At 32.9% G+C, this 27,802-nt stretch overlaps 2 protein-coding genes across 7 annotated transcripts in view; one reads left to right on the forward strand and one right to left on the reverse strand.

Annotated features, from left to right (window-relative positions):
- The window catches only part of LOC111044514 (retinoic acid receptor RXR), a 66,090-nt gene extending 53,225 nt beyond the window's left edge, over nt 1–12,865 (forward strand). For all 5 annotated transcript variants that reach the window (XM_022329678.2, XM_022329677.2, XM_022329679.2 and 2 more), the window contains exons 4-8: nt 3,734–3,899; nt 5,112–5,249; nt 6,630–6,753; nt 8,185–8,409; nt 9,951–12,865. In XM_022329678.2, coding sequence (XP_022185370.2) covers nt 3,734–3,899; nt 5,112–5,249; nt 6,630–6,753; nt 8,185–8,409; nt 9,951–10,204 — 907 coding nt within the window. In that variant the 3' untranslated portion in view covers nt 10,205–12,865. The remainder of the gene's footprint in view (nt 1–3,733; nt 3,900–5,111; nt 5,250–6,629; nt 6,754–8,184; nt 8,410–9,950) is intronic.
- Nucleotides 11,973–27,802, reverse strand: part of LOC111044513 (histone-lysine N-methyltransferase SETD2) — a 33,758-nt gene continuing 17,928 nt past the window's right edge. For both annotated transcript variants that reach the window (XM_039424618.1, XM_039424617.1), the window contains exons 10-17: nt 26,245–26,579; nt 25,759–25,825; nt 24,982–25,191; nt 23,927–24,156; nt 22,650–23,317; nt 21,070–21,225; nt 17,178–17,534; nt 11,973–15,168 (exon numbers count right to left, since the gene is read on the reverse strand). In XM_039424618.1, the coding sequence (XP_039280552.1) occupies nt 15,013–15,168; nt 17,178–17,534; nt 21,070–21,225; nt 22,650–23,317; nt 23,927–24,156; nt 24,982–25,191; nt 25,759–25,825; nt 26,245–26,579 (2,179 nt within the window). In that variant the 3' untranslated portion in view covers nt 11,973–15,012. The remainder of the gene's footprint in view (nt 15,169–17,177; nt 17,535–21,069; nt 21,226–22,649; nt 23,318–23,926; nt 24,157–24,981; nt 25,192–25,758; nt 25,826–26,244; nt 26,580–27,802) is intronic.

Here is a 27,802-nt window from a genome sequence, read left to right on the forward strand (position 1 = left end):
CAAATCCGTAGTTTCCAACACATTTTTCACCGTTGTTCTTGCCAATTTTTGCATTCATATCTCCCATTATTATATTGTACCTACATATATCCTTTCCTAAGGCATCATTCAGTTCTTCATATAGTTCTTCAATTTCCTCATCAGTTGAATTTGATGTTGGTGCATAGACTTGTATTATTTTAATTCTACCCATTCCTTCTTTGAGTTTCCAAATTATTGTCGATATTCTGTGAGTATGTTGCTTGAAGCTTATGATTTTCTTTTTTGTCGCATTGTTTATTAGAAAACCTGTTCCTCCTGTTGGACCATTGCCATTCACGTACAGAACAATATTATCATCATCCAGGCTCAAACATTGTTCTCCGTCTCTCCTTACTTCCGCAAGTCCTATTATATCCCATTCTACATTTTTGACCTCTTCCACCAGCTGTTCCACTCTCCAGTTCTCCCTAAGAGATCTACAATTATATGTGAGTATATGATATTATCTTGATTTTTTCTCTTCGCCGATCTTCCATCCTTTCCGAAGTCTTTATCAGTTGGTTTCCTTTCATTTTCCGTTCTTGCTATTCTAACTCCACGCCGTGGTTGCTACTGTGGTTGTGAAGGCTCTTCCACACCACCCTGCTCTCTTCCAATTCTCTTTATATATGTTTCCATTGTATTCAAGTTCTTTTTCTTCACGAGTCGTTCCGTATTTGTGTTTTGGGTGCTTGCGTCACCGTCGCCTCCTGTTGTGGGAGAGCTTCCCTCACTCCTTGGCCTTTTTTTTTCTTTTTCCTTATTATATGCTTCTTTTAAGCTATCCAGGTTGTAGAGCTCACCGTCAATCATTAATTTATCTTTTTTCATTAGGACCTGTTTACCTCGTTTCTTGTATTCCATAAGAAATGGAATAATTCCTTTCTGATGATGCGCGTTTCCATGTCAAGGTCTTCCCTTATTTTGATGTGGTTAAACCTTTCTTCTCTTGACAACTTGTATTTCTTCCTCAAAACGTCGTTCCTAGTAAACGTTGAAGTCAACTGTGCTCTAATTGGTCCATCCTTTTCAGTAGGATTCAATTTTCTCAAGTTATCGATATCCTGATTTCTAATATCGACGCCAATGTATGAAAATATCCTATTATTTCTTCTCGTAGTTTCCAGTAATTGCCTCTATCTTTCAGGCCAAAAATGATCGCTATTCTTTATCATCTTCCAAATTCTACTTTTTATCTTGGTTTGTCAGTGTGCACACCTAAGGTACTCTGAGTCAGATACCCAGCAAGTACATCCCATTTGTATGACAATAATTTTATTCAAGTTTAATGTTGGTTTTATTTCAGTTTCAGCTTTGGTTTGAATTTCAATCAAAATGCATTATTTCTGTAGCATTACATTCTGTTGCAATCTATTATGGAACATGCAACCCATAGGCAGGTTTCTGTCAATTTCGCACTGTGCTTCTGTCCTTGACTTTGTGATTGGCTTGGTTATTAAGGTTTAATTGGTAGAATAAGTTGAAACAAAAGCAGTGCGCCGACCTTGGCTGGCTTCTATTATACTTGAACTGTAATATATTTTCAAGCAAATCATCACAGCGGCGCTCCTATTTTAGAAACAATCCTCATGCATTTTTCTACCATCATTGTTAGGCATAAGTCTATATTTTACTGAAGATTCGTCCCCTATCAGACTGGTCTAATTCGACATAAATCTTGTTTTGCACAAATCAAATGGTTTTTTATTTTGACATCAATAGGCTACAATAATTTGAAACAAAACAATTTTTCAATTATGAACAGTAAATAACTATTACAGCATCGCATAATTTTTTACATTGTGATATAAATAATGAACATTATTCAAAATTGCATATACTAATCTAACAAGATGTCAAAAAATTAATAGTACTTGCTTAATTATTAAAATTGTTTGCAAGTAGGAGTAACTTACATGAAAAAAAGTTTTTAATTGCTGCATTCACACACAGATTCACTCACCACTCACGCATTATAATTATATTTCTTGTGTTGCTAAAATTAAAGTTAACCAATGACAGTGAACAAACTCAATATTTTCAGGAGGAGAAGAAAGAAGCCACTTGAAAATTTATTTTTTAAATGAATGAATACTATTAACACTTTTTATGTAATCAGGCGCATTATTGAACAGTTTAGGACTAAGAAAGACAAAAAAAATTTTGAAAAAAGGTGTTGTAAGCTTTAGGAGGTCTTAGAAGATTATTTGTTGCACTTCTTGTGCTATATAAATGAGTGCCCTCGTACAATTGCCTTCCACGATCTCCTGATTGGATAAAGAATGAAGATAAAACTTTAAAAACATGAATGTTGCGCAATAGTAAAAAATTGAAAATTGGGAATGAGTGCTCGGTTCTCCTCACACCTTTCATGACACGTAAAATGGATTTTTGGATGGTGATTAACGGCTTTAAGTGGGTTTTATATGTAGAGCCCCAACAAGTTATTCCATAGTTCAACTTGGAATCCACAAGAGCGCAATAAAGTTGTCTTAAAACAGGTTGAGGCAGAAATTTTCCAAGAAAATAAAATTTTCTTAAAAGTATTAGTAGATAAATTTTCAAATACAGTAATGGATATGGGCAAGATCAAGTGAGCTTCTCATCTACTAATACATCAAGATATTTTAAAGTCAGATTGCGTAACTACTTCACAATCACAATTATTAGTTTGATTGCACGTATGATTATGAAATTTTAGTGCTGTTTGGAATTGCCAAGTTGTAGTCAGAGTGAAAAGCAAGTATTTTGTTTTGGATACATTGAGGGAGAGACCATTACAGTTGAACCAAATAAGTAATTTATGCAAATCTTCCTGCATCTTAATAAATAAACTCTCACTGTTTGCACCCACAATATGAAAAAGCAGTATCATCTGTAAATGAGACAGGCGATCCATTAAAGTTACCAAATCTATCACAATCTATCGAACGGTTTTTAGCAATTTTGTCATTATTTTGATCTGATCGTCTTATGATTATTATAATATTTAGTGCTACGAACAAAATGTTGAAAGGAATAATTCCTTTTTAAACATTATATATTATGTAATGTAAATTGGAAAACGTAATATATGTAATGTCATATAATATATGACATTTAAATTCATTTTTTTAAGAGTTGATTCGAATTTGTTTCTACCATATTGCTTCTACTAATGGGCTACTCATACTCTACACTCGATTGCAATCTATTGTTGAATTTAAAATTTATAACGCTTTGTTTTAGTGAATGATTATGTTGTACCTATTATTTTCATATCAGTACTGTAATTATAACATTTCTGTTATCAGATAATATTCATCCCCATAACTAGGCCTTGAAAGGCAGTGCAAAAGCCAGTATTGTCAAATTCTAGGAAGTATCTTAATTTAAATGTGCTTATTTTCAGGTCAATTGGAAAACGATTGCTAGTAATGTAATACACTCCGATGTAAAATCATCACAACTAGTGAGGTTTAGATAAGAAAGAAATTTACATGGTATAAAAAGATGGTGCTGTTTTTATTATCTCGTTGATTTTTCATACATGGGACCATGTATCTACCAGCCATCACAATTTGTAATTGAAAAAATAGGATATTACAACAAAAAATACATTATTTATGTTCTATTGATGTCTTTGTATTATTTATTATGATAATCATATCAAACAATTTTACTTATACTCTATTCTATAAGTTTTCTAATGTTTCGTTTACACTTTTTTCAGTTGTGAAGGATGTAAAGGATTTTTCAAGAGGACAGTAAGAAAAGACTTATCATACGCCTGTCGAGAAGAGAAAAGTTGCCTCATCGATAAAAGACAAAGGAATAGGTGTCAATATTGTAGATATCAGAAATGTTTGCAGATGGGCATGAAAAGAGAGGCAGTTCAGGTAACAAATTTCAATTTAATACTAACAATATGAGATAGATTTCAAGTGTTGAAAAAATCGCTCAATCTTTATTACAACGGAGCACTATCCGTTGAGAACGTACTGATGCCAACTGGACAATGTGTAATATGATTTTCTTTTGAACATCACTTTTCTCAGAATATCGTTGAATGCAGTTATAAAAGTAAGCTTCCCTTTTAAAATTCTTGGTGTTTGTAAACTTGGACCGAACTAAGTTTTTTGACTTTTGAAAAGAAAATGTTAATTTTTATTTCTGAGCAACTTAAACGCTTTTACACCTTTTTATCTTTTGAGACAAAGGTTCTCAGTATGTCGAAAATTTCATGTTAATTGATCGTAAGGAATCGACATTGAAGATTGAAGAACATAATTATAAATAAATAAATAAATAAATTTAGGTCGGAGTGAACATTCCCCATAATACTGAACCAGAAAGGAAACATTCTACTCGTTTTTTATAATAAATAACTATATTATTATGCACCCAATGATTTTGAGGGAATAAATATTTTCAAAAATTTAGTAATTTCTCAATTTTATCGCAAAAGATAATATTTCCTTTTAACCATTCAACCCTGAAACTTTTTGATCATTATTTCAATATCGCAGATGGTATTCTACAGTCTACTCAAAGATATAAGGTAAAATTAAAAATTTGAGAAAGTTGCAACTTCACACAATTTGACAACGCTGAAGGGCTAAGGGTGAAGGGCTAAGTTTCAACTTGTTTTATTCAGACTGTAGTTGGAAACTACACACAATGAACATTTTGATTGTATACGGATTTGTACTCTGATTGCAAGATTTTGAATCATAATTACAACATTCCTGATTGTGGAGGAATATACTAAAAAAATATTCCTATTTTTACACTATTTAGGTTTTGGTTTAAAATCGGACGACAAGTTTGAGCAGCTGGACGACCTTACGACAATTCGACATATACGACTATGTCGTTCTGTTTTGTTGCTTCAGTCGTATTGTGTCGTTATAGACTATATGACTATTTTATAATCAGTACAAATGTTACAAAATCTGTTTTTGAGGTAAAAGTTCAGTATCACCAAGTGTATCACAAGAATTACATTATAAGTTTGTTATTAGTAAACCCAACGCTTCTAGCAAACTGTCAAATGCTCCAAATCCTGTGTATCACCGACTAATAGACTGGTAATTGTTTTTTTTTCATAGGAAGAAAGACAAAGGACAAAAGAAAGAGATCAGAATGAGGTGGAGTCAACCAGTAGTTTCCACACAGACATGCCAATCGAAAGGATTCTGGAAGCGGAGAAGCTGGTCGAGTGCAAAACCGAGAACCCAGTTACAGAGGTATATATCTATTAATAATATCGTATAATTAATTTAGAAATAACTAGTGCAGTTTTCAAACTTTCTTACATAAACACTACTAGTTTCAGCACTCATGCCATTATCAAATGGTACTAGTTATTTCTATAATAATTAAACAATTCAGGTAGTTCTATTAAAATACTCAACTATTTCGTTTGATATATTTTCAACTGTTTACTTCTTATTTGATTATTGAATTCATTTTTAAAATTCTTCATTACTCATGAAATGTTTCAGCTATGATGATGTCGTGTTGAAATAAAATCTAGGTATTTTTATTCTATTTTTACTTTCCTTGCCCTATTACCATAGGTAAGGAAAGTATTGCTTTCCGAAAAAAATAAGGTACCCCGATTTCTACAAAAAAAATACAATTTAAACAAAAAAAATTAAGTGGAAAAGATTGAGCATGAAAATCTCTACAATTAATGTTTAGTGACATTTTCACCTAAAATTGGAAATAAGCTCGAAATCCGAGAAAATGTGTTTATTCAATAATGCAAACTGTTGGCAACTGTTGATTCTATTGAATCATTCACTATGAAGAGATAGCAGACTTCCTGTGTCTCCAGCGTTATTGTACTGTCACCAGCTGGCAGATCTTTGAATATTGACTTTGATCTTTGAATAATATACACTTGAGATGCGCGTGTACACTAGCGTCAGGTGATCAATTTTCATAACGGCAAGGAAAGTCGTGTGAGTGCGCCACACCAGATTTTATTATTTCTATTTAATCTACTTTGAAACTCGCAGCATCCATAGCCCAAAATAATCCGTGTTTACAAAAAGAAAACTATGAGGATACCATTCATTTGAAAAAATATATTGATTTGCCCTACAAGTATACCAGAAGTAGTATGTAAAAATAAACAAAATATTTTTATTTATAAAACTAATATTTGATTTATTTGGGATGAACTCATTTGAAAAAATATATTGAATTGCCCTACAAGTATACCAGAAGTAGTATGTAAAAATAAACAAAATATTTTTATTTATAAAACTAATATTTGATTTATTTGGGATGAACTCATCTATCTGCTATTCTTTATCAATTTGATATGACTTGTAAATCTTTTTGACATCATAAAATATATTTGAGGCCTACGTTAAAAATGGCAGTGGAGAAAGATAAGAGAACAGCGCTGCCGATTCTCTGCCTTGCCACTGCCTTCTAATGAGAGTAGCCGATACCGGTATATCTGATGTAATATTAACTGTTCATTATTGTTTAAAATAATCAATAATATCACATACATTAAATAATATTATTGATGTACTATATTTTATCCATGGCTCCTATCATTTCATAACTTCATTATCAACTTTTACTAATAATCTTTATTTTGTTTTCAGGACGATTTAACAAATATTTATGAAGCAGCTGACAAGCAATTATTCCAGTTGGTCGATTGGGCGAAACATATTCCACATTTCACTGCATTACCTCTAGAAGATCAAGTATTACTATTAAGAGCAGGTAAATTGTGCATTTACAACCAATCTACCTTTACCGATTTTGCGAACTCACAAAATAATTTATTTCATACATTATTTTTTACATGTCCTATTCCTAGGTGGAATTCAAGTATTTTAAAATGATATATTTATATTAATCCTTGTTCAATGAAAAATATGGTTTCCAATATTAAGAATTTTTATTTGCCAGTGGAATGAGCTCTCCTAGGAAGAGTTGGAAAGTCTTGATTTGAATTGATGTAAAGAAGAACACTATTTTGAATTTCATAACTGCCCACTTCAATAAATTATTATATTTTTTATCATTCATTCATTCACTCATCTCGATACTCTGGCATCCTTATGATTATTTTACAGTATTAACAAATTTTGTTTCTTGTGTTTCTATCCGTTTCGGATGTTGCTACTATGTTGGCTATTCTGACTCGGTTTGTTGTCTCTTTGAACAATACAATGGTTGTCATACCAATACCAAACCAAGCTCTAATATTATGTTATTTTACCTTGCAATAATAAAATCAATAGAGTGTACTATACTGAACTCGCAAGCATACATACCGTACTACTCCAACTCTTTAATAGATTAGTGTAGATGAAACGTTATTTTATGTAATGACTAGCAGGTAATTCGTGCTCCGCATGGTCTAATTGAAAACTTGACAAACTGAAAATTTGACCAACTGAAAATTTGACCAACTGAAATCTTGAAGAATTACAATAGGCCTATAACCCTCGGTAAATTAAGAATCTGCAAAATTTCAAGTTGTTCAGTTAAGTAGTTCAGACGTGATGATGCGTCGTCATTCGTGAATTTCCTATCCCCTAAATGTATCAGCCGATTCTTTCCTCTATTATATTATAGATTTAAGAAATCCCTAGACCCTTTTCACATGAGGTCACTGGATAAGAAATATTAATTATAAAAATACCAATACATATCAACCAATGAATTTTTTATTCTATAGGACCTTATTCACTCATTCTCTTATTACAGTTGAAGATATATTTCATTAAAGTGATATTGGTATTTATGGGACATTATTATAGTTTTCACCTAGTATTGTAATGAAAATTTGAGGAGAACCTTGCGACAAACTTATTTTTGGTGTTTTCATTGTGCTTACGCTCAGTCTCTTATTATGCCGCATTTACATGTTGGCCCAGTCGCTGTCCCAGTAAGCTGGCCCAGCCTGAAATGTGACCAGTGCCCAATGAAGGCCAGCGTTGGCAAACCACCCATCCACACACTGGCGCTGGCCGACATTGGCCTTCATTGGGTCAGCATGTGGATGCGGCATTACAGTTATTGGAAGATATATTTCATTACTGCGATGATGTTTATGGGACATAAATATAGTTTTCACAAAGCATTGTAATGAAAGTTTGAGTAGAACCTTGCTACTAAGTCAATATTTGTGTTTTTGATTGTTAGGGTGGAACGAGCTGCTGATAGCGGCGTTCTCGCACCGGTCGGTGGAGATCAAGGACGGCATCGTGCTGGCGACCGGACTGGTCATCCACCGCGGATCAGCCACAGCCGCCGGCGTCGCCACCATATTCGACAGAGTGCTCACCGAGATTGTCGCCAAAATGAGAGAAATGAAAATGGATAAGACTGAGCTGGGTTGTCTTAGATCTATCATACTATTCAATCCAGGTAGGCCTTCATTCAAACCACATTTAGATTTGTTATTGGGTTTCAATGGTTCAAGTAAAGTAGGTATAGTAAAATGGTAAAAGTATTTATTGGGTTTCCAGGATAGAGTAACTTATCTGAAATTTTACCACTATTCTTACAAGTTAATTTTTCTTCTTAGATATTTTAAAAAATATAATTCAAAGTTTTTTTTCCGAAAACGATATCCAAAATTACGTATTTTTATATTTGATTCAATTTATACTTTTTTATTCAACTTCTTTTATACCAACCACAACTAGATGTGTATAACCAAGGTATCTAGAATACAAGGTATTCTTTCAAGGTAACTTTTTTACTTCAACTCGGGTGATTTTGATTTTTTTTTTTTAATTATTATACTGCTGTATGTAATCTACTCTATGAATTACAATTGTGATTTAAAAATAATAATTATTATAGCTTTGGAATAAATGAAGTGCATTAAATTTGAATTTTTGAAAAGATAGAACAGGCTCTCAGTCCGCAACGTTTCCTATACATTAATAACCCGAATTACAACCTTAATTAAGGTTGTCTTCAAGTTTACATTGAATGATTTTAGAATTCATACAATTTAATTTTTAAGAATAAATTGTGGAGCCTCGACTCAACGATATGGTATTGTATACCATACGTTTATATTACGGTTATATATACGTTTATATACGTTTGTATTACGGTTGAATCATACAATTTCCAGATTATCTCGATATACATAAAAAATTATAAAATAAACCCATCCAAAATTATCAGTCTAAATCCTCATATTAAAAATTATATTCCTTAATATAAAAGGTAATTACTTATTCGGCTCTGATATTTAACAGATTGCAAGTTGTTCACGAGTTAGTTTGTGTCATTATGCAGTTCATTATGACATCAGACGAGAACCTCAAAGACAATACTTAAAATATAACGATTGATAAACTTTTTATGAAGTACAAATTTTCATGCATACAAATATTTATAGAATCAGAATACTAGTACGATATTTGAATTGATGTGTTAATACTGTTGTTGTACGGTTGATTGTTGCATTATATTGTCAATAAATTATTCGTGCAATACTTACTCCTTGGTGCTATAGCCCATTTAGGGCCTTGGCCTCCTTCAAAATGCCTCTCCATTCTTCTCTGTCAGCAGCTTTCCTTCTTCATCCCCTCATACCCGCCTTTCTCAAGTCTTGTTCCACATCCTCCAAACAGCGCGTGGACGTCCTCGTAGCCTCCGTCCCCCTGGGTTCTCTCTGAAGATCTTCTTTACTGCTCATTCGTGCAATAGATTTAAATAATTGAAGTGAATGTTTGTTTCAGACGTACGAGATCTGAATTTGAAGTGATTTATTGTTTATACTGGTGTATGGTTGATTGTTGGTTTATATTGTCAATAAATTATTCGTGTAATAGATTCAAATAATTGAAGTGAATGTTTGTTTCAAACGTACGAGATCTGAATTTGAAGTGATGTATAGTTTATACTGTTGTATGGTTGATTATTGTGAGGTGTATGTTTGTTGTCAGATGTGCGAGACCTGAAGTCGACGCAAGAGGTGGAGCTGCTGAGGGAGAAGGTGTACACAGCGCTGGAGGACTACACGCGCATCACCCACCCCGAGGAGTCGGGGCGCTTTGCCAAGCTGCTGCTGAGGCTCCCCTCCCTGCGCTCCATCGGCCTCAAGTGTTCCGAGCACCTCTTCTTCTACCGCCTCATCTCCGACCAAGCGCCCATCGACAACTTCCTCATGGACATGCTAGAAACGCCTACTGACCAGTAGATCACCACACTTACACGTACCTATTCTTATCAACGAACTATCTATGTATTTATGTATCTAAACTTCGTACCTATATATCTTTATATAAATTCTACTATTCTATAAGATAGTTATTATTGTTAATGTTGTTATTCATTTACTCTACATTCACCATGAAAAGTTTCTATCTAAAATTTCATTTTTTTATGAAGTCTCAACTTAAGTTTCTGATTCGACATGTTGATATTTATTCTATTCGCTTTTTAGAGATGAATAGTAGGTATCCAAAATGCTTGCAGTACGGTATCCACGTCTAGTAATTATTGTTTTCAACTGAATCCTTGAGTGACAAATGAGTGATCTTTGACCAACTGAGCTACCTCACCTATATTATTGCGAGCAAATTCAATCGGAAATATCTTAACCTCTATCACAGTTGTAGAAAAAAAAAGATTGAGTGACATCAAATTGGACGATTTTAAGTTCATTATCATTCACTTGTTAAGATGTTCATTCATTGTGTTCGTAGTGTGCAAACAAACTGACGATTGAATTGCTAAAACATATACGGTACACAATGTGACAGTATTTTTCAAATTCGATAGCATATTGAAAAATTTGAATTGAATTTTCGACTTCAATACTATTTGCCTTTGGCCAAATTTCAAGAGAATTTAGACTACCTTGTGAAAACAAAACAATGTTGCTTAAAAAATAAGGTATCCTGCACTGAGAGACATATTTCTATCTAGTTGACTAATCAATATTTCAACCTTTTATAATTTTAGTTCTATAGAAAACTTTCCAAGGCTTACTTGGCCATGTGCAAAGTCTCGTGACTGATTTGTATAAAAAACCTTTGTTGCAATGGTGATATGATTGGCAAAAACAAATTTAGCTTAAGCAAACATTTTTGAAATGACGTATTTATTTTCAATATTAATTTCATCACATCCTTTCAAATTTATGGGATGTTTGCACATTTTTCATATTTTATAACATTGTGACAAAGTGTATGTTCTGGGAACACAAAAAAGTGGTAAATTGTTCTAATTCCAGTGCTAAATTGTTCAATCACGTGACTAGTGAACGCCATTTCAAAATCGTTGGTTCAAGCTTTTGGCGCGCACTTATGACGTTGATTTACACCAAAATGTGTCGTTTACTAGCTGTGTGAATGAAGAAAGTCTGTTTTACAAACTTACCGTCTAGAAAAGTGTGCATTTCTTTCATTCCATTACTGTCAAATTTTCTATAGATCCATTTAACGAATGGTTATCAAACATAATTTTGTTGGTTATGTATTCTATGGCTATGCTATGGTAAACAAGCAAGCTATCAGCGCATGTGCAGAGAAGCAAGCAGACTACAATTCAATCGACCAATAAGACATATGAAAATTTGAACTGCCTCAATCTACGGCTTCAACTGTGGGACAGGAACTTGGAACTGGAACTAGTTTCTGGTACAGAATCTGTCAAAATTCTACCCATGAGACGCGGAACTTTTTACCTGGTAAATTGTGAATCGGACAATTTACCACGTTCCATGTTCCCAGAACGAGCTCAATATCCAAAGCATAATATGAGAAAAACTCAATCAATATTCTGACACTTGTTGATAGAAAATTTTTATACTGTTTTGAGGCGTTTCGTGGAAAAGTATAAAAGAAGTAAAGTCATTCAATCAAGAATTATTCCATTCTCTTCGACTAACTGATTTACTGATGCTTAAATTGTATTTTCTATTTCATTATGCATTTTCAAAAAACATTTGGCTGTTTTTATAGAGCTATTTTAAAATGTTGTATTTATTTGATTCTGTTGTATCCACAGTATACTGTATATCAGTTTTGAATGGACTTATCTGGTTGTGATTCGAATTAGAATATTTGTGCTGTGTAATTTATGTTAGTCAATATTATTTCATTTACATCAGAAATGTATTGACTATTCTCTTGCGAGTATAAAGTTACGATTTTACTACATTTTTCTTTGTCTCTGTTATTGTAACCAGTTTGAATTGATGCAACTAAGGTATTATAATACTTTTTTATACTCAGCGAAGTAATTTTGTGTTTAGCAATGAACTCTTATTATATAGATGTATATTTAAAAACAATATTATTGAGCTAGGCTCTTGAAATTCTATTGTTGTTCTTGACTTTCAGCTGTAAGTAATAGAATTAGTAGGATGATAATTTTGAGAGTAATATTGTATATTATTATTAGAATTCAGAAGATTTATGCTCACTGTATCAGTGATAATACTTGTTGAAAATTTGAGAAGCTAAGCCTACATAATTGTTTCTAGTTTGTTGTATGTATGAAGAGTGTGAGAGTGAGAGAAAGTTAATGTAAGGGTGCTTAGTTTGTGAATGCATTAATTAGCTTACATCTCATGGTGTATTCAATAAATGTTATATTTAAGAATGTTATGATTTATTAGCCTAAATTATTAAGAATTTAATTTTTTACCTTTGAGTTGCTATTCAAATCGAAAAGGAGAAAAAAAATTCAATTCAATAAACGATTTAATTTAGAAGGAAGAGTGTTTCTCAACACTAACCTTCAAAAATATTTACAGATCAGATTTGATCTCGATAATCATTAAAGATTGTTTTCTAGGCAATCCATTATCTAAATATTCTACATCACATCATATTTTCACTTCATTTATATTATTTAGCCATGATATTGCACAGTAAATAAATTGATTTTTTGTTTGTTTTCAATAGTATGGCGTTTCAAAGGTATTACCCAAACTTTGTTATATATATAGTAAAGGTGCTTGCAATAGAAATTTTGAAGTAAAATTATGTAAATTCATTGAAATTCTATTAAATAAAACGTTTATTCACTCAATAATAAATTGTTTTAATTTTTTGTATGTGCTACCTATCTTCACACAGATTGTACAATGTATTGCTTATCTTTATCTCAGAACAACGTACCTCAAATAATTGTTTATAAAAAATCACGTGTTTCTACAACTCTCTGCGTGACTATATTTCGGGAAAATCAAAATCAAGCGTTGTAGCATTACAACAGAACAAGTTGCGTTACGGCAGAAACTGCCTGGTTGAATTACTCGAATTCTGAAATTATTGATCTTTGAGCAAACAAAATAGCAGTCAAAAATAAATTGCTTCTCATTCCAAAAATGTATTACAGTATAACAATTTTATTGATCTCATCAAATCAAAATGGCATTATCACATACCACAAAGAACAATCGAACTGAAGATTTTTGAATGATATTTTCAAATTTGAACCAAGTTTTGTAGTAATTCTACAGTTAAACCACTAATACGAATATTCGCACATTAAATTATACAACTGGAGAATAGCTCCAACAATGGGTATGTTTTTATAAACTTAATTTATAAACTATTCAAGGAAAATAATATTAAAAACAAAGTGAGACGTTTGAAAAAAATGAATCGTGAATCAAATACAGTTAAAAGTAACAATTTTAATGATAATTTATACTACGTAAAACCAATAAAGCACTGAAATATTGTCATTCCTAATGGTAAAAAACAAAACAATATATTCATATTTTCAAAATTCAAAGTATTACTATTGTATTCTTATAACTTTGAAGTGAAAAAACACATTCTTTGGTGTGGCGACGACCGTCTCGTGCTGGTGTTGCACATTTTCAATTTTCTGTTTGGCTTGAGAATGTGCAACACAAGCACGAAACGGTCGTCACCACACCAAAGAATGTGAGTGTTTTTTTCAATTTAAAGTTATATGAGAATACAATAGTAATAATTTCAGTGAAAACAAGATGGATAACCAACAACGGATGTATAGCATGATTATTAGCATCAATAGCAAGAATACGAAGTGTGATAATATATTTTACAGACTGAAAAAAATACATAGAAATAGAATTCACGAATCAATAAAGTAAATCAGAGCTGTGAAAAAATGACAGTGAAATTTAATAATTTATTAATAGTTCGTTATTTGGTGATGGAAAAGTCATCTAAATTCTAAATATAACAAGATTTTTAATTTTAACACTTACTAGCGTTATCAAGTTATTTTAAAAGTCCTAATATTTTGAATAAAAAACTTGTTATTACGATTAAATCAAACCAATCAACAGAATTTCAACTAAATTTGGCAATGTAATATTTTTAATCTAAAATCGTTATTTGATTGAAATAACACTATATTGGTGAATTGACACCCAGGTGTCACTTTGAATCATCGATGCATATTCATAGAATATTAGAAGAATCGTAGAGGATTTTCAACTTCTTGATAAATAGTCTACAGAAGTATGTATTATTTACTGTGAATATTATTATATATTATAATAATATTTTAGATTTTAATACTTTTTCGAACAATTGATGACTATGAATATTCTAGCATAATCATGGAAACAGTATAAAAAATTCCATCTTCACTGTAATTAAACCTATGTGTAGCATTGTTATCATTTGGATGATTACAGTTACATGTGTGACGCAGATGAAAAAAATAATCAAAAGCTCCTAATAGTCATTGAAATATTTCTAATATTACAACATATTTCAAGTCATGAACATTAATTACCCCTTAAATAACAGTAAAAGACCAAAAATAATAATTATTTATTATTAGAAATAACTCCCTAATACTTTCATTGATTATGAAGTAGGAACAACCTCTAAAATGTTTGCAGTCAGCACTTTCCCACTTTCAAGTGTTTATCAATAAAGAATTACCCTGGTATAAAAACACTATGACCATCTACAATTGAACAATAGAATAAAATATCATTTTCTATCAGTCGATGTTATTTGTTTACACACGCACTCTCACAAGAGGTTAATCTTCGTCGGTCGGTCTCTGATAAGTTTCACCATATTTCGCCATGTATTTTTTTATGAAGTCTCTCGCTTTATGTTTCACATTATCATTGCAATGAAGTTCGTCGATGTTTTGGCAGTGTTTCAGTTCTTTCAGCATCACAAAATGTGTCAACTGCAACATAAAAACCACTTGTTACAACACCAATGTAACCTGTTCACTGCTGCTGGCTGCTCAACAGCACAACTTATATGTTTTTATAATGTTACTAAAGTGAGGTCCACGTTATAATGGCAGTGTACGATTGACAGTGTTGCTGTCCTTTTCTATCATACAACAAAATAGATAGCGCTATCTCTCTCTAGCTTTGCAATGTTGTCAGTTTGCCAGAATATTTTATTTTTACTTTGGACAGTGACTGTACGAAAGTAAACAAACAATTCTCAGTCGCTATTTTTTCTTCATTCTACCAAAATACTTTAGAATACAAGTCGTATAATTGATTTAAAAAAATGTATTTTTGACTAAATGAAATAATTTTTAGATATTACCTTATGAGAAACACAAATTAAAATACCTGAAATGACATTTTAAAAGTTGATAACTAACCATCCTAGACTTCATCAATGCTTCAGTTAGCCTAAACGAAAGGAGGTTAGACCTACTCGTACCGGTATAAGTAATATTTGAAGGTTATTTCAGAATTATTTCCATTGAAATTTCCTATTATAAATAGGATTTCTATTATTTTTGAAAAGAAATTGGAATAGAATACCTACCAAATAACTCAATTTCTGTTGTTTTGAAATTCAGATTGGTGTATCAAAGCTTATAAAATTATCCGCCATTTCAGGTTTGTATAAAAATAAAAATCTGATATGATCACAGTTATTTAATCTCAGTTTTATATTTATCTCAGTTATGAAAGCAAATTTTTGAAAATATATTTTATTGATGAATTTAATTAACTTGACTCATCATGGTAGATGTGCCTATCTGATGCATAAGTGGGGGAAGGCTGACTCCCCTTTCTGTGAGTGTGGAGCAGTCCAGACTGTGAGACACATAGTGGAGGAGTGTCCCAGATCAGCATACACGGGTGCACATAAAGATTTCCTGGTGGCTAAACCAGCATCAATAGCCTACTTAAATACCCTGGAAGCATGCCTCTAATTTCCAGGTCAAAAGTGACTAAGATATTTTCATTCGTTTTATATATGAATTTTCTATTGTTTTCTTTTTTTTTCGAATTTTGTGATCATAAATGTGTTGTGTATACTGCCATACGCTAAATAAATTAACTTGACAGAAAATTGATTATTTTATCGAGAAAATGAGAATTATTATTAGATCAAATTTAATGGGATGAATTGAGTAAAAACTCAGTTGCAAAATGGACAGACTTGGCAACGTTTTTCTCCTATCTTTCTTCATTGCCATTATAACGTGGACCTCACTATAGGCACACTTATAGTTTGTGTAAAATAAGTTGAGACTTGGCCCTCCATCAGAAGAAATCACAGGGTTGCCAAATCGTGTAAAATTGCAACTTTCTCAAATTTCCAATTCAACGTCGGAATTGGATGTAGAATATCATCCCCGATATCCTAGTAGTACTGAAAAAGCTTCAGGGATTTCTGAGAAACTTTCTCGCTTTCACCACCTACTTATCTTTTAAAACAAAAAAGGTTTCTAGGATGTCGAAAATTTCGTTTTCTGCTCGAAATTTCTCGACATTGACGAACATAATCATTAATTAAAAAATAACTATAAGTCGGATAAAAATTATCCAGACACCAATAGAAAGGAGACATTCTCCCCGTTAATTTGATATAAAATTATTACGCATTACGATCCCCCATGATTCTGAGAGAAGTGATATTCTAAAGAAGATTCTGAGAGAAGTGATATTCTAAAGAAAAACAAATCTTCGCGATGTTTCCAATTTTATCATAAAAGTTAAATTTCTTTATAATCCTCCAACCCTGAAGCTTTTTCAGTACTACTAGGATATCGGGGATGATATTCTACATCCAATTCTGACGTTGAATTGGGAATTTGAGAAAGTTGCAATTTTACACGATTTGGCAACCCTGTAATTTCTTTGGATGGAGGGCCAAGTCTCAACTTATTTTACACAAACTATAAAGCAATAATAGCGCGATATATAGTAGGCTACTGACCTTTCTAGCGAGATGCTTGAAGTCTTCGTTGCAGGTGATTCGACCCAGCTTGCAGTCTGGCTTCCGGTAGGGATTGAGGTAGTGCACGATGACACCGGCCATGTTGAGTCGGAAGTTGTCCTTGATCTTGCGCGTGGGGTCGCTCGACGTGTCCGCCTCACACTTGCTGGCACTCTTGGACTTGCCACTCCCACCCCCGCTGCCCCCACTCCCGTGCCGCCCCCGCCGTGCCCCGTGCTTGCCGCCTCCCTCCTTCCGCATCTTCTCCTTCAGTTTGGCCTTCTGTCGGCGTAGCTTCTCCTTCACTTTGCGGTAGCGCTTCTTGTCGTAAGACGATTTTTCCGCATCAGTTCTCGGCTGTAACACCAAATTACATTATATTTCAAACCATTTCATCCTTCATTTTATCTGCAAGATTACAGTATTGCACATATTTGAGATAAAATTATATCTCAAATTATCAATAAAATAGACAACTTATTTTTCATTCCAAAAATACAACCACAACCATCTCTAAAAGAGATAAAGATATTTATTAAGCCATAAACAATACAAGAAAGTACAGGCCAAGTCAATATTTACAATAATTTAAAAAAGACAATATTTACAATAAATTGTAAAACAATACACAAAATCTATAAAAAGATATCACAAAAACTTAACATATATCGTCAGAATAATTCAAAATAGCCTAAAGAATGTCATATGAATAAGCATGTCACAGCCAGCAATCCAACCACGTGTATTAAATACTACAGACATCATGAAATAAACAATATTTATCTATCAGTGAGGAACTCTTCCACACTATAATACGTTTTCTCCGCAAGAAAAGTATACAGATCTTTTTTAAAAGTTGCAGGTGACATGGACAGAGATCTAGGTAGCTTATTTAATAGTCTCAGACCATAGGTTCGAGGGTCTTTGTCGGAAAACTTCAATCTATGCTGAACAATACATGGATTGCCACTACCTCGTGCATATCAGAATTAGTTTTGAATGAGTCCAAGTTATTAGCAATAAAAAGAACAACTCTGTAGATGTAAATACATGGTAAAGTTAGAATTTTTAAATCTATGAAGGCATCTCTACAGGGGTGATTGTAATCAAGCTTAGCCAAATACCGTACTGCACGCTTCTGTAAAATGAAATTTTTTTTTAGTGTTTCCACTCAAATAATGGATGAATAAAAAAGTTTTTATTCACAAGAAGCAAAATGTTACAAACATTTGAAATGTTAACTTTACAATAATTTGAAAGAATAGTACTCCTCACCTAGAACGAGTCTGTGTGTGAGGAGGGTCGTGTACACAATATAGTATAAATCAATTTTCTTAGCACTTAAAACTTGAGAAAAATGTCTGTATATAAATTATAACTACTTAAACAATAATCGGCTATAATCACACTATAGAGTTATATACATAATGTTATGTATATAACTTAAAACTTATTGGTTAATGAATTATGTTGTGTGCAGATAAAAATAATATTCTATTAGAACCTATTATATGTTATCCAACAGTACAGGAGAAGAAAGTAAGAGGGGAGATTTGAAAATTTCAGATTAAGGTAAAGGAGAAACAGAGATTGACTCTAAATATAATTATGGTGACCTAATTAATTGTTTGCTGGCATCATGTCCAATGCTGAGCAGCCACCTCCCCAACCCGCGCTTAATGTCGTCGTTCATCAGAATGAAAAATGGTAAGAATAATTCAATTTAAATGGTAGACTTTATCACCAAAGATTTTTGACAATCAATAAAATTCTTTATTGATATTCTGTATGCTGTATTTTTTTCAAAAAGCAAATCATTGAGAGAGAAAAAAAGTTTACCTAGAGCGATTCCAATATTATAAGGGACAGTATTTACCATAACCAAACGTCAAATCTTTATTTGTTCCAGAAACATGGAAAATACATTAAAATATATTTATTCTTATTTTAAATAATACTCAATATTCTTGTGTGAGTATATAGATATTATTTATACAAAAACATTCAACATGAATAAAGTTAGGACCATGAAATAGCAACACACAAACAACACAATAATGTGTACATCAACACAATGATAGCTTCCAACGTACACAGATATTGGGGAAAATTTATAATATTAGAGTTGTTTAGTTAAAATTCAAAATAGCAAAACAAATATTTGGTTTAAAAAAGATAAATAACAAAAGCTTTACAGGAGAAACATAGTTTTAGGTCTTTCTTCCATAGTCTTACTTTCTTCCAATCTCTGCATTCTTATTTTGTAAAAATTCAATAAATAAAATGTTCAAGTTGAACATTTACTTTGCTCAACCTCACTAGGTGGTCAAAATAATGTTTTTATTTCTGTGATTTCAATAGCCATAGTGATTTCAATTCGAATAGCGATTCACAAACAATTGTCAAGTTGAGCTAAGATTTGTTTTCAAATACGGATAGGTTAGCAGGTATCATAATAATTTATTACAAAACACATAATGTTATAGTTTTGATAAAGCACAACACCAGATTGAGAAAATAACAAGAGTTTGTCACATAATACAAATATAATAATATTAGAAGTGCAAAGGTGCAAAGAAAAGTTAGGAAGTACGAAAAGGACTGTGCAAAATTTTAAAATATTGAAAGAAAATTTCGGTCGACATGATAAAATTGCATATTTATTTAATTTAGATTAAATGTATTAATGAAAAATAGCAGTATGGTTCAGCTTGCAATAAAAATATTACCTAATTTTTATGAATTTAGGACGTGCTGAACAAGAGAAGCTAGAAATTGCTGAGTGTATCGAATTAGTATTGTGATATAACAAACTTGAAATAAATAATAGTTACAAAAATAACATGAATAAAAAATACAGTGGAAATTAAAATATTATTTTCAGAAAATTAAAGAAAGATTTCTTTCAGAAGATATATTTATTAGCATTACAATACAGCCTGGGTGATCCGAGTTGATGTGGAGCAGATGTAGCGCAGATAATATAGATCAATAGATTGTGACCAAGCGGAAAATTTGAATTACTTTATTTATATTTATTTTTACTCTTTGAGTGTAATTTATTGAAACACAGTAATAAACAAAGAACACAACAGGCCGAATTTATAAATTATTTCAAGAAATGGCTTAGCCAATTATAAAAAATAAAAACAATATATCTAGATTACATAATCGTAGTAAATTCAGCCTAAACGTCAAAAGCAAGATCCTTTTTTATATTTATGCTTATCTTTACTTGCCTCGATTAGACTGGAGCTCAAGCCTAGATTGACCGCTGCTCTTTTGTATCACGATTTATTTATACAATTTCAATATACTTTTCAGTGATTACAAGTTCTCAAATACAACGCACATTATTTGTTTGGTTAAATTTAGTTGCAGCGTTCCAAATAGATTTCAGTGCTTTATCATCTTCCTGCTAAACTAATTTTGGAAACAAATTCTTCATTTTAATTGAAATGCTAGGAATATTATCATCTTGCAGTTGTAATAAAACAAATTTATTTCAAGTCCTAAAATGCAATATTGGAAATATTGGACTAGCAAATCTATGATCATAAAACCACTGTAAAAAGATAACTTGTTCGTTCGTGGTAGTTGAATTATATAATATCTATATCGTGGTAGCTGGAGTATGAAACTTCCAGGTTTTAGGGGCTTTTAAATAATATTATGTTTAGTAAAACGTTCCAAAAAAATCAGCTACAGAGATGATTTCATTAGTCGTTAGTAATTTCATGCGACGTCCAGTAAGCCATGACGTTCTATTGAAATATTATCCGAAATGGTGAAGAAAAAAGCGAGAAGTTCAACTAGATTGAACAGATGAGAGTTGGTTAGAGACGTCAATTCATGTTTCAATGAAGTAGTAGTCAAGAAGTGAGATACTCACACTGATGATTCGTTCCTGGACCAGAACGTCCCTTCGCTTTTTAGCCTCATCGAACAGAAACTGGTCGGTGAATGAACTCTCGAGTTCGGCATCTCTTTCCCTTATCTCATTGTCTTCAACGTAATCCATTTCCTCCTCGTCTTGTTCTTCTTCATTCTTCAACAGAATCATACAACATTTTCATACAAATCAATCACTAGATTCATGAATAAATCATGCCTAACATTTCAGATCTAACAATCGTATTCAAAGATCTAGATTAATATAATATTATTCACTATTTTTTTCAAATCATCCATCAATATTCTGTAATTGAATAAATTTGCTTGATTCATTTTTTAAATAGAATGCTCCATTACAAACATTCGATTATTTAGTTATATATTTGTTATATTGTTATATAGTTTGAATCATGCTAAACATTTCAGCTCGAGTTTTTAATGATTCTTCTAACAATCTTATTTAAAGATATAGATTAACATATGTTAATCTATATAGTATATAGTATAGTATATTATAGTATCACATAATAATAAAATGATAATATTATTATTATTCACTATTTTTTTATAATGATCCATAGTTGAACAAATCTCCTTGATTATAAATGATATTGAATTTTGAATGAAAAAAGACTAAGAAATTGTCAAAAAAACCACTGATTTATTGATAATTAGAAAGACCGGTTTCGGTTATTACACCATTGTCAATCTCTGATAAACTAAAACTAGTAGGCGAGTACTGCTATTGGTCGAGGGCCAATACTCGCCTACTAGTATAAATTCTGCTGCTCTTGTATTTAGTTTTAGTTTATCAGAGATTGACAATGGTGTAATAACCGAAACCGGTCTTTCTAGAAGTCAGTAGAAGCGTAATACAGCATTATCAGTCATGAAGGCCTACTCAATAAGACTTGTCATTTTGAATTCCCACGCCATACAGAAATTAACATTAAAACGATAAAACCAAATCATGAACATTTGAAAAGTCTTTTATCTAAGAACACTCGAATACGCCAGTAAAAGAGAAACATGTTATATAGTTGATTGCTATAGGTTAAAACAATGACCTACCGGTCTAATTTAAAAAGGCTATAATAACAGCAAGGTAGGTAATTATTGAATGTATTTATTATGTCAAATAAAAAATACGAGTATAATGTGAAGGATTATTGCACCATGCTGTTCATAATTCTACTCACAGTCATGGTTATTGAAGTTTAGATTCAAGATTTCATTTTCACCCAAAAATTATTTCACCCAAAACTTCTGTTTAAGAACTTTAATACAACATAAAACTGTACTATTTCGTAAAAAATTAAATATTCTTGAATGTTTTATCTTAGTTATTCAATCTTCTTATTTCATGTGAAATTATATGACACGATTCTTTATTCGATATGCAATTACAGTGTTATGGAAAAGCACTTCAGGCTTCTGCCCAAATCGGCTTCCTTTCAAATTTATAAAATCATTCGAAAGGTAGGAAGAAAATTTTTGGAAGTATACTTGTCTACGGTTCTTTATAATAGAAGAATAGTTTAAAAGCTGAGACATGATAGGATTTAAGCATGTTTGTACCTTTTCTGCATCGTCGTCCTCCTCATCATCATCGTCATCATCAGAAGAATCGTCATCGTCGGAATCAGAGCTGTCGGAGGACTCGTCCTCAGAGTCAGCCGTGGCCTTGAGCTGTTGTTGCTGCTGCTGGGGGTCCCATTGGGGCGGCTGCCACTGCGACACCCTCGTCTTCACGTGGTAGTAGTAGGTGCGACCCTCGGCGTCCTTGGCACTCTTCCACTTGGGCGGCAGCTTGACGGGAGTGGGCGCCGGGGGCGGGGGAGGAATGGGGGCGGCTTCGGGCTGCAGGTCGGTGGTGACGGGGGGAGGCAGCATCTGGCCCGCCGGGTAGGGTTGGGGCGGGTAGCCGGGTTGCGGCTGAGTGGGTGCAAACGGCGCCTGGTAGGGTGGCGGCGCAAACTCGGCCTGTGGCGGGTACTGGCCGCCTGGTGGCACCTGGTAGCCTTGCGCCGGGTAGCCGAGCGGCGGCATCTGATAGGGCGCTGGCGCCATGAACTGGCCGGGCGGGCCTTGGAACTGGGGAGGGGCTCCCTCGTAGGGCATCGGGTGGTGCATAGGGCCTGGTGGACCTTGCGGCGCATACGGGCCCGGGTACTGCGGAGGCACGTCGTACCCAAGTGCCGCATTCGGATTGTTCATATTGTTCACATCAGGCGGTACGCTGCCGTCTAAAAAAATACATGAGTCAACAATACAATAACGATGATATTGGTAAACTAATATTGTAATACTAAAAGTTTACTTGTTAATTATCAACTTGTGATACAGCAATAATTTCAAATTCGATCTTCCATCAAGGACAGCACTTTCAACAAATTGATTATGGAATAAATTCGAATATCTAATTGCTTGTACGGATAATATAAAATCTAATACTGTAATAACCGTTTAAAAGAGGTTCAATTTATACATTTTATCTTATGGGAAACAAATAAGAGTTTTGCTGAGGGTGAAGCCCACATGAGCTCCAGGCTTGTGTGTATGTACTGAGGCGGATGATCAAGAGACATGAGTGGACACTGGGTAGCGATTTTTGAACTCATTAATCTATTCAAACTAATCTAGATAAAGAATTAAAGAGTTCTATAGTAAAAATACAGAAATTGAAAGAAAAATCAATTGATAGATTTTCAAATCTGTTTCAGTTTTATTGCATTTTTACTATTGATATCTGAAGGATTATAGCCGATTTTGTTAGCATCTATGGCTTCATATTATGCAAAGTTGACTAAAATAAGAGTGTAAATAAGGACTTGAGATAGTATTAGATGACTGACCAGCAGGATAGGGTTGCCAGGACTGTGTCTGGGGATCGAAGTAGCAGGGGAAGCCAGTCTGCGGGTCGAATGCGGCCGTCTGACTGGGATCCACGCCCAGTGCCAAGCACTGTTCCTGGTGCTGTTGCCACATCTCCTCCTGCTCTTTCTTTTGACGTTCTTCTTCCTCCACTTTCTGCATGAACAATTGTCGTCTCTCGCTCTTCGACATTTTAGGCGCCGAAGGATTCCTGAACAGACAATTATTCGAATTATTAACACATTCACAGCTCTTGAACAAAATTTAATAAAAGAGTATAAACTCAACCCTGTTATCAATAAATGGACTTTTTTCAATTGCTAGTTTGCATTTTATAAACACTTTTGAACCTGTCTCATGTTATGTGAATAAATATTGACAATATGTGAACAAATATTATGTGATGAGGAACATGATATGCAAGGCTGATGATCTTGTTAGCAATCGTCCATCGTGTATTGATGAATTAGCTCGACATATATATACCACTCTAAAATGAAAAAATAATTAATAAATAAATCAAATGAAGCATTTAAGAAAAACTAATTCAATATTTGTAATGTATATACTGACGTGTGCAGAATACTAGGGCAATTTCTAAGCTGTTCTGCTGTACTAGACCTTACAAAAATCGAATTGATATAATGTATATATTTGTAACTCACTTTTTTTTTTGTTCAAAGTTGACTAACCTGTAGCAGATGTACATGCGAGGATGATTTTGTAATAGAAATCTCAGTACTTGTAACGAAATGGAAGGATGTGTTTTAATAAAAGTAGTGTGAATTCACAGCACAACTTATTTTATTTTGGATTTAACCCCAAAATACAGCAAATTACTTGGAAATATTCTTCTTGTCCAATTGAATATGTCGCGTGAAATTCGAATCAAATCAAAACTCATTCAGATTATACTAATATCGAGTTACACTTCCATAAAAATCAACCACAATTCGATCAACGACCAATAGAGATAATTATTTAATGGTTTCAGAAATCAAATTTAGTAAGTGAAGAATTCAATGGCTAGTTTTACCTGTCATCACCGCGTCCTCCCTTAGCATTGCGATCCGAATCTGGTGATTCACGGCCTCTCTTACGATCTCTATCCCTGTCTCTGTCTCTATCCCGGTCCCTGTCCCTATCTCTATCTCGATCCCGGTCTCTATGTCTGTCTCTGTCTCTGTCACGGTCTCGATCACGATCTCTGTCTCGTCTGTCATAATCACTTGAAGATTTGTCCCATCTACAAATAGATTTACAATTATCAATTCAAATATTCACTTGAAGATTTGTCCCATCTACAAATAGATTTACAATTATCAATTCAAATATTAAGTCAAAAATAACAAATCACATCAGTTACAACTTACATATTGATATTCACGTGCTACACTGTATTGTACTACATGGATAATTCATAATATTATATACATCGACTCAATCAAAATCAATACTAATTATCATGAAGTGCATAAAATATGTTCTTAAAATTTTCAAACCATGAAAATAGATTTCCAGGGTTCAAGATAGAAAAATGAATAAATAATTTCATCTCTGGTTATTAGGCCTAGATAGAGTACAAGAGAAATCTGTAATTCGTAAGACAATTTCACAAATAAGTCTGATAGTAAAAGTTTTGGGACTTTATAACTTCCCACCTCACGTTGTTAAGTTTAGCCAGGAACATCTAATATAATTGAATTTTATAAGATGATCAACATTACTAAAACGTTCTATTACAAATCAAAAGTTGAACGGTTATTTGTGGCGTTGGCAAAATATTATAAAGTGCAGTGTGCAGCTGCCTCACCTGCTTGTATAATGCCTGTCTCTGTCACGATCTCTCCTATCATCTCTCCGCTCTCTATAACCCAAATCTGAAAAAAAAACATTCATACAAAAATAAATCACAGTACAATCATTGAATCCTTTGTCAGAAATAATCTAACCAGTAATCACTATTTTCAAAGAATATCAATATAATTGTATTGATTGAGACAACAGATTCAAGGTAATTTTCAAGTTATCTTAAATATTTTGTTCTATAATTTAGATTTAGTTTTTGCCATTTACATTTGAATGCATTATTCCTTCAACGAGGAGAAATAACTTTTCTATCTAGATTATAAAACAATAAACATTACAAAACATTGTAAACATTTTAGCAATAAGCACAGGCTCCTAATCTTATTCAAATACTGAGAAGTTTCATTCTGGATCATTCACTACGTTCACAAAAAACATTAATTGGGATTTGAAGATAAGATTGAGTGTAGTTATAGCTGAACTAACTGACCAGCCTCACGCTCGTGCTCCTTCATTTGTTCAATGCGTTCCTTCTTCGGTATTTTGTACACTTCTTTGAGCGTTTTCCAGTCCTCCAGCAATCCAGCGGCAAGATGCGAAAACTTGGTCATATTTTCCAAGTCAGTGGCGTCGAGGTCTATGACTGCTTTTGGAGCTTCGGCGTTGGTGGTTTCTGTGTCCGTTTTCGAGTCTTCATCACTCGGCTTGATCGGCTCACACTTCGCCTCTGAATCCTTCGACTCCTCTTTCTTCGTTTGTTCTTCGGCTAGTTTATCGCCATCGTCAGTATCCAAAGTTTCACTGTCTTCTTCTGCTGAAGGGCTTCTGTGAACATACAACAATCACAATGTTTTTTGAATCTTGTAATTAAGGAACGAAATAAATTTAATCCAAACGGTCAAGTCCGAGCTTGAAGTTTACATGAGAACAAATTATTGGCTTTTTCTTGATTAAGCAAGAATTTAGCTACAGAATCTAGTGAATACAAAGAATTTATTTGATAGGGATAATATTAGTGTATCCTATATTTAACAAGAACAAGATTGTGCTCGATGTTCAAAATGTAATTTCTAAAGTTATGAGTATCTCAAATAAACACAAAAAATTGAAAAACAATCATCAAGTGAGAATATGTTAGCCACTTATCACAGTTCTGAATCTATAAAATGAATCAATTTTTCGAATAGAGAATTAAAAATGTAATTATCAGATGCAATATCTAAAATTCTACCGTGTAAAATATGCTATTGAAAGTAATTACACTAAGGAAAGGAATTTTTGAAAAAACCGTCACAGCAATGCTAAAATTCAGAATAATCAACAGGTTAAACTTATTAGAATTTCACAAATTTATAATCCAAGATATTCCATGATTTTAATTATAATTATCTACTAATAACGAAGACATTGCATTTTTACATCGTGATGTGATACATAACATACATTTGCATGGCGGTGTAACTTACACTAAAATAGAAAAATACTCAACTCACAAGTCCAAAATGGTGGTATACTATGACCAATAACATAATAATGATGTGACTATTACCAATATAAATAGTTATAAAACGTTTCACATAGTTCTTTTGTGTTCAACCACTAAGAAATACAGCATTTCTCACGAATAAATCACTGGCTAGTTACAGGGTACGTATCTAAAGTTCCCAAACCACGATTTTCAAGAGAAACCAACCACAAAAAACAACTAGATTCAACAGCTAGTGTTGAGTTATCTAAGTACAGTATGATATGAGAGACCAGTGTGTTTCCTACAACATAGAGGGAGCATTGTTTCTCTAGATTTTATTGACTGATTCGATTTTCTTAACCATTGACGCAAGTCATTACGTGAAATAATGACGAAAGATTAGTCTAACTAAACAATTCAGTCTAATTGAAAGTTAGTGTTATAAATAAATGTTATGAAAGAAAACAGAAAATTCTAATACTGTATGGAGTGACATCTTCTAGTCTGATTAAAATTCAGAACACGTCTCTATTCAGTACACATTGAATTTTAATTTGAATAGTAACATCCAAGTCGAATT

Source organism: Nilaparvata lugens, chromosome 3 (genome assembly GCF_014356525.2).
Source record: "Nilaparvata lugens isolate BPH chromosome 3, ASM1435652v1, whole genome shotgun sequence".
Taxonomy (NCBI): Eukaryota; Metazoa; Arthropoda; class Insecta; order Hemiptera; family Delphacidae; genus Nilaparvata; species Nilaparvata lugens.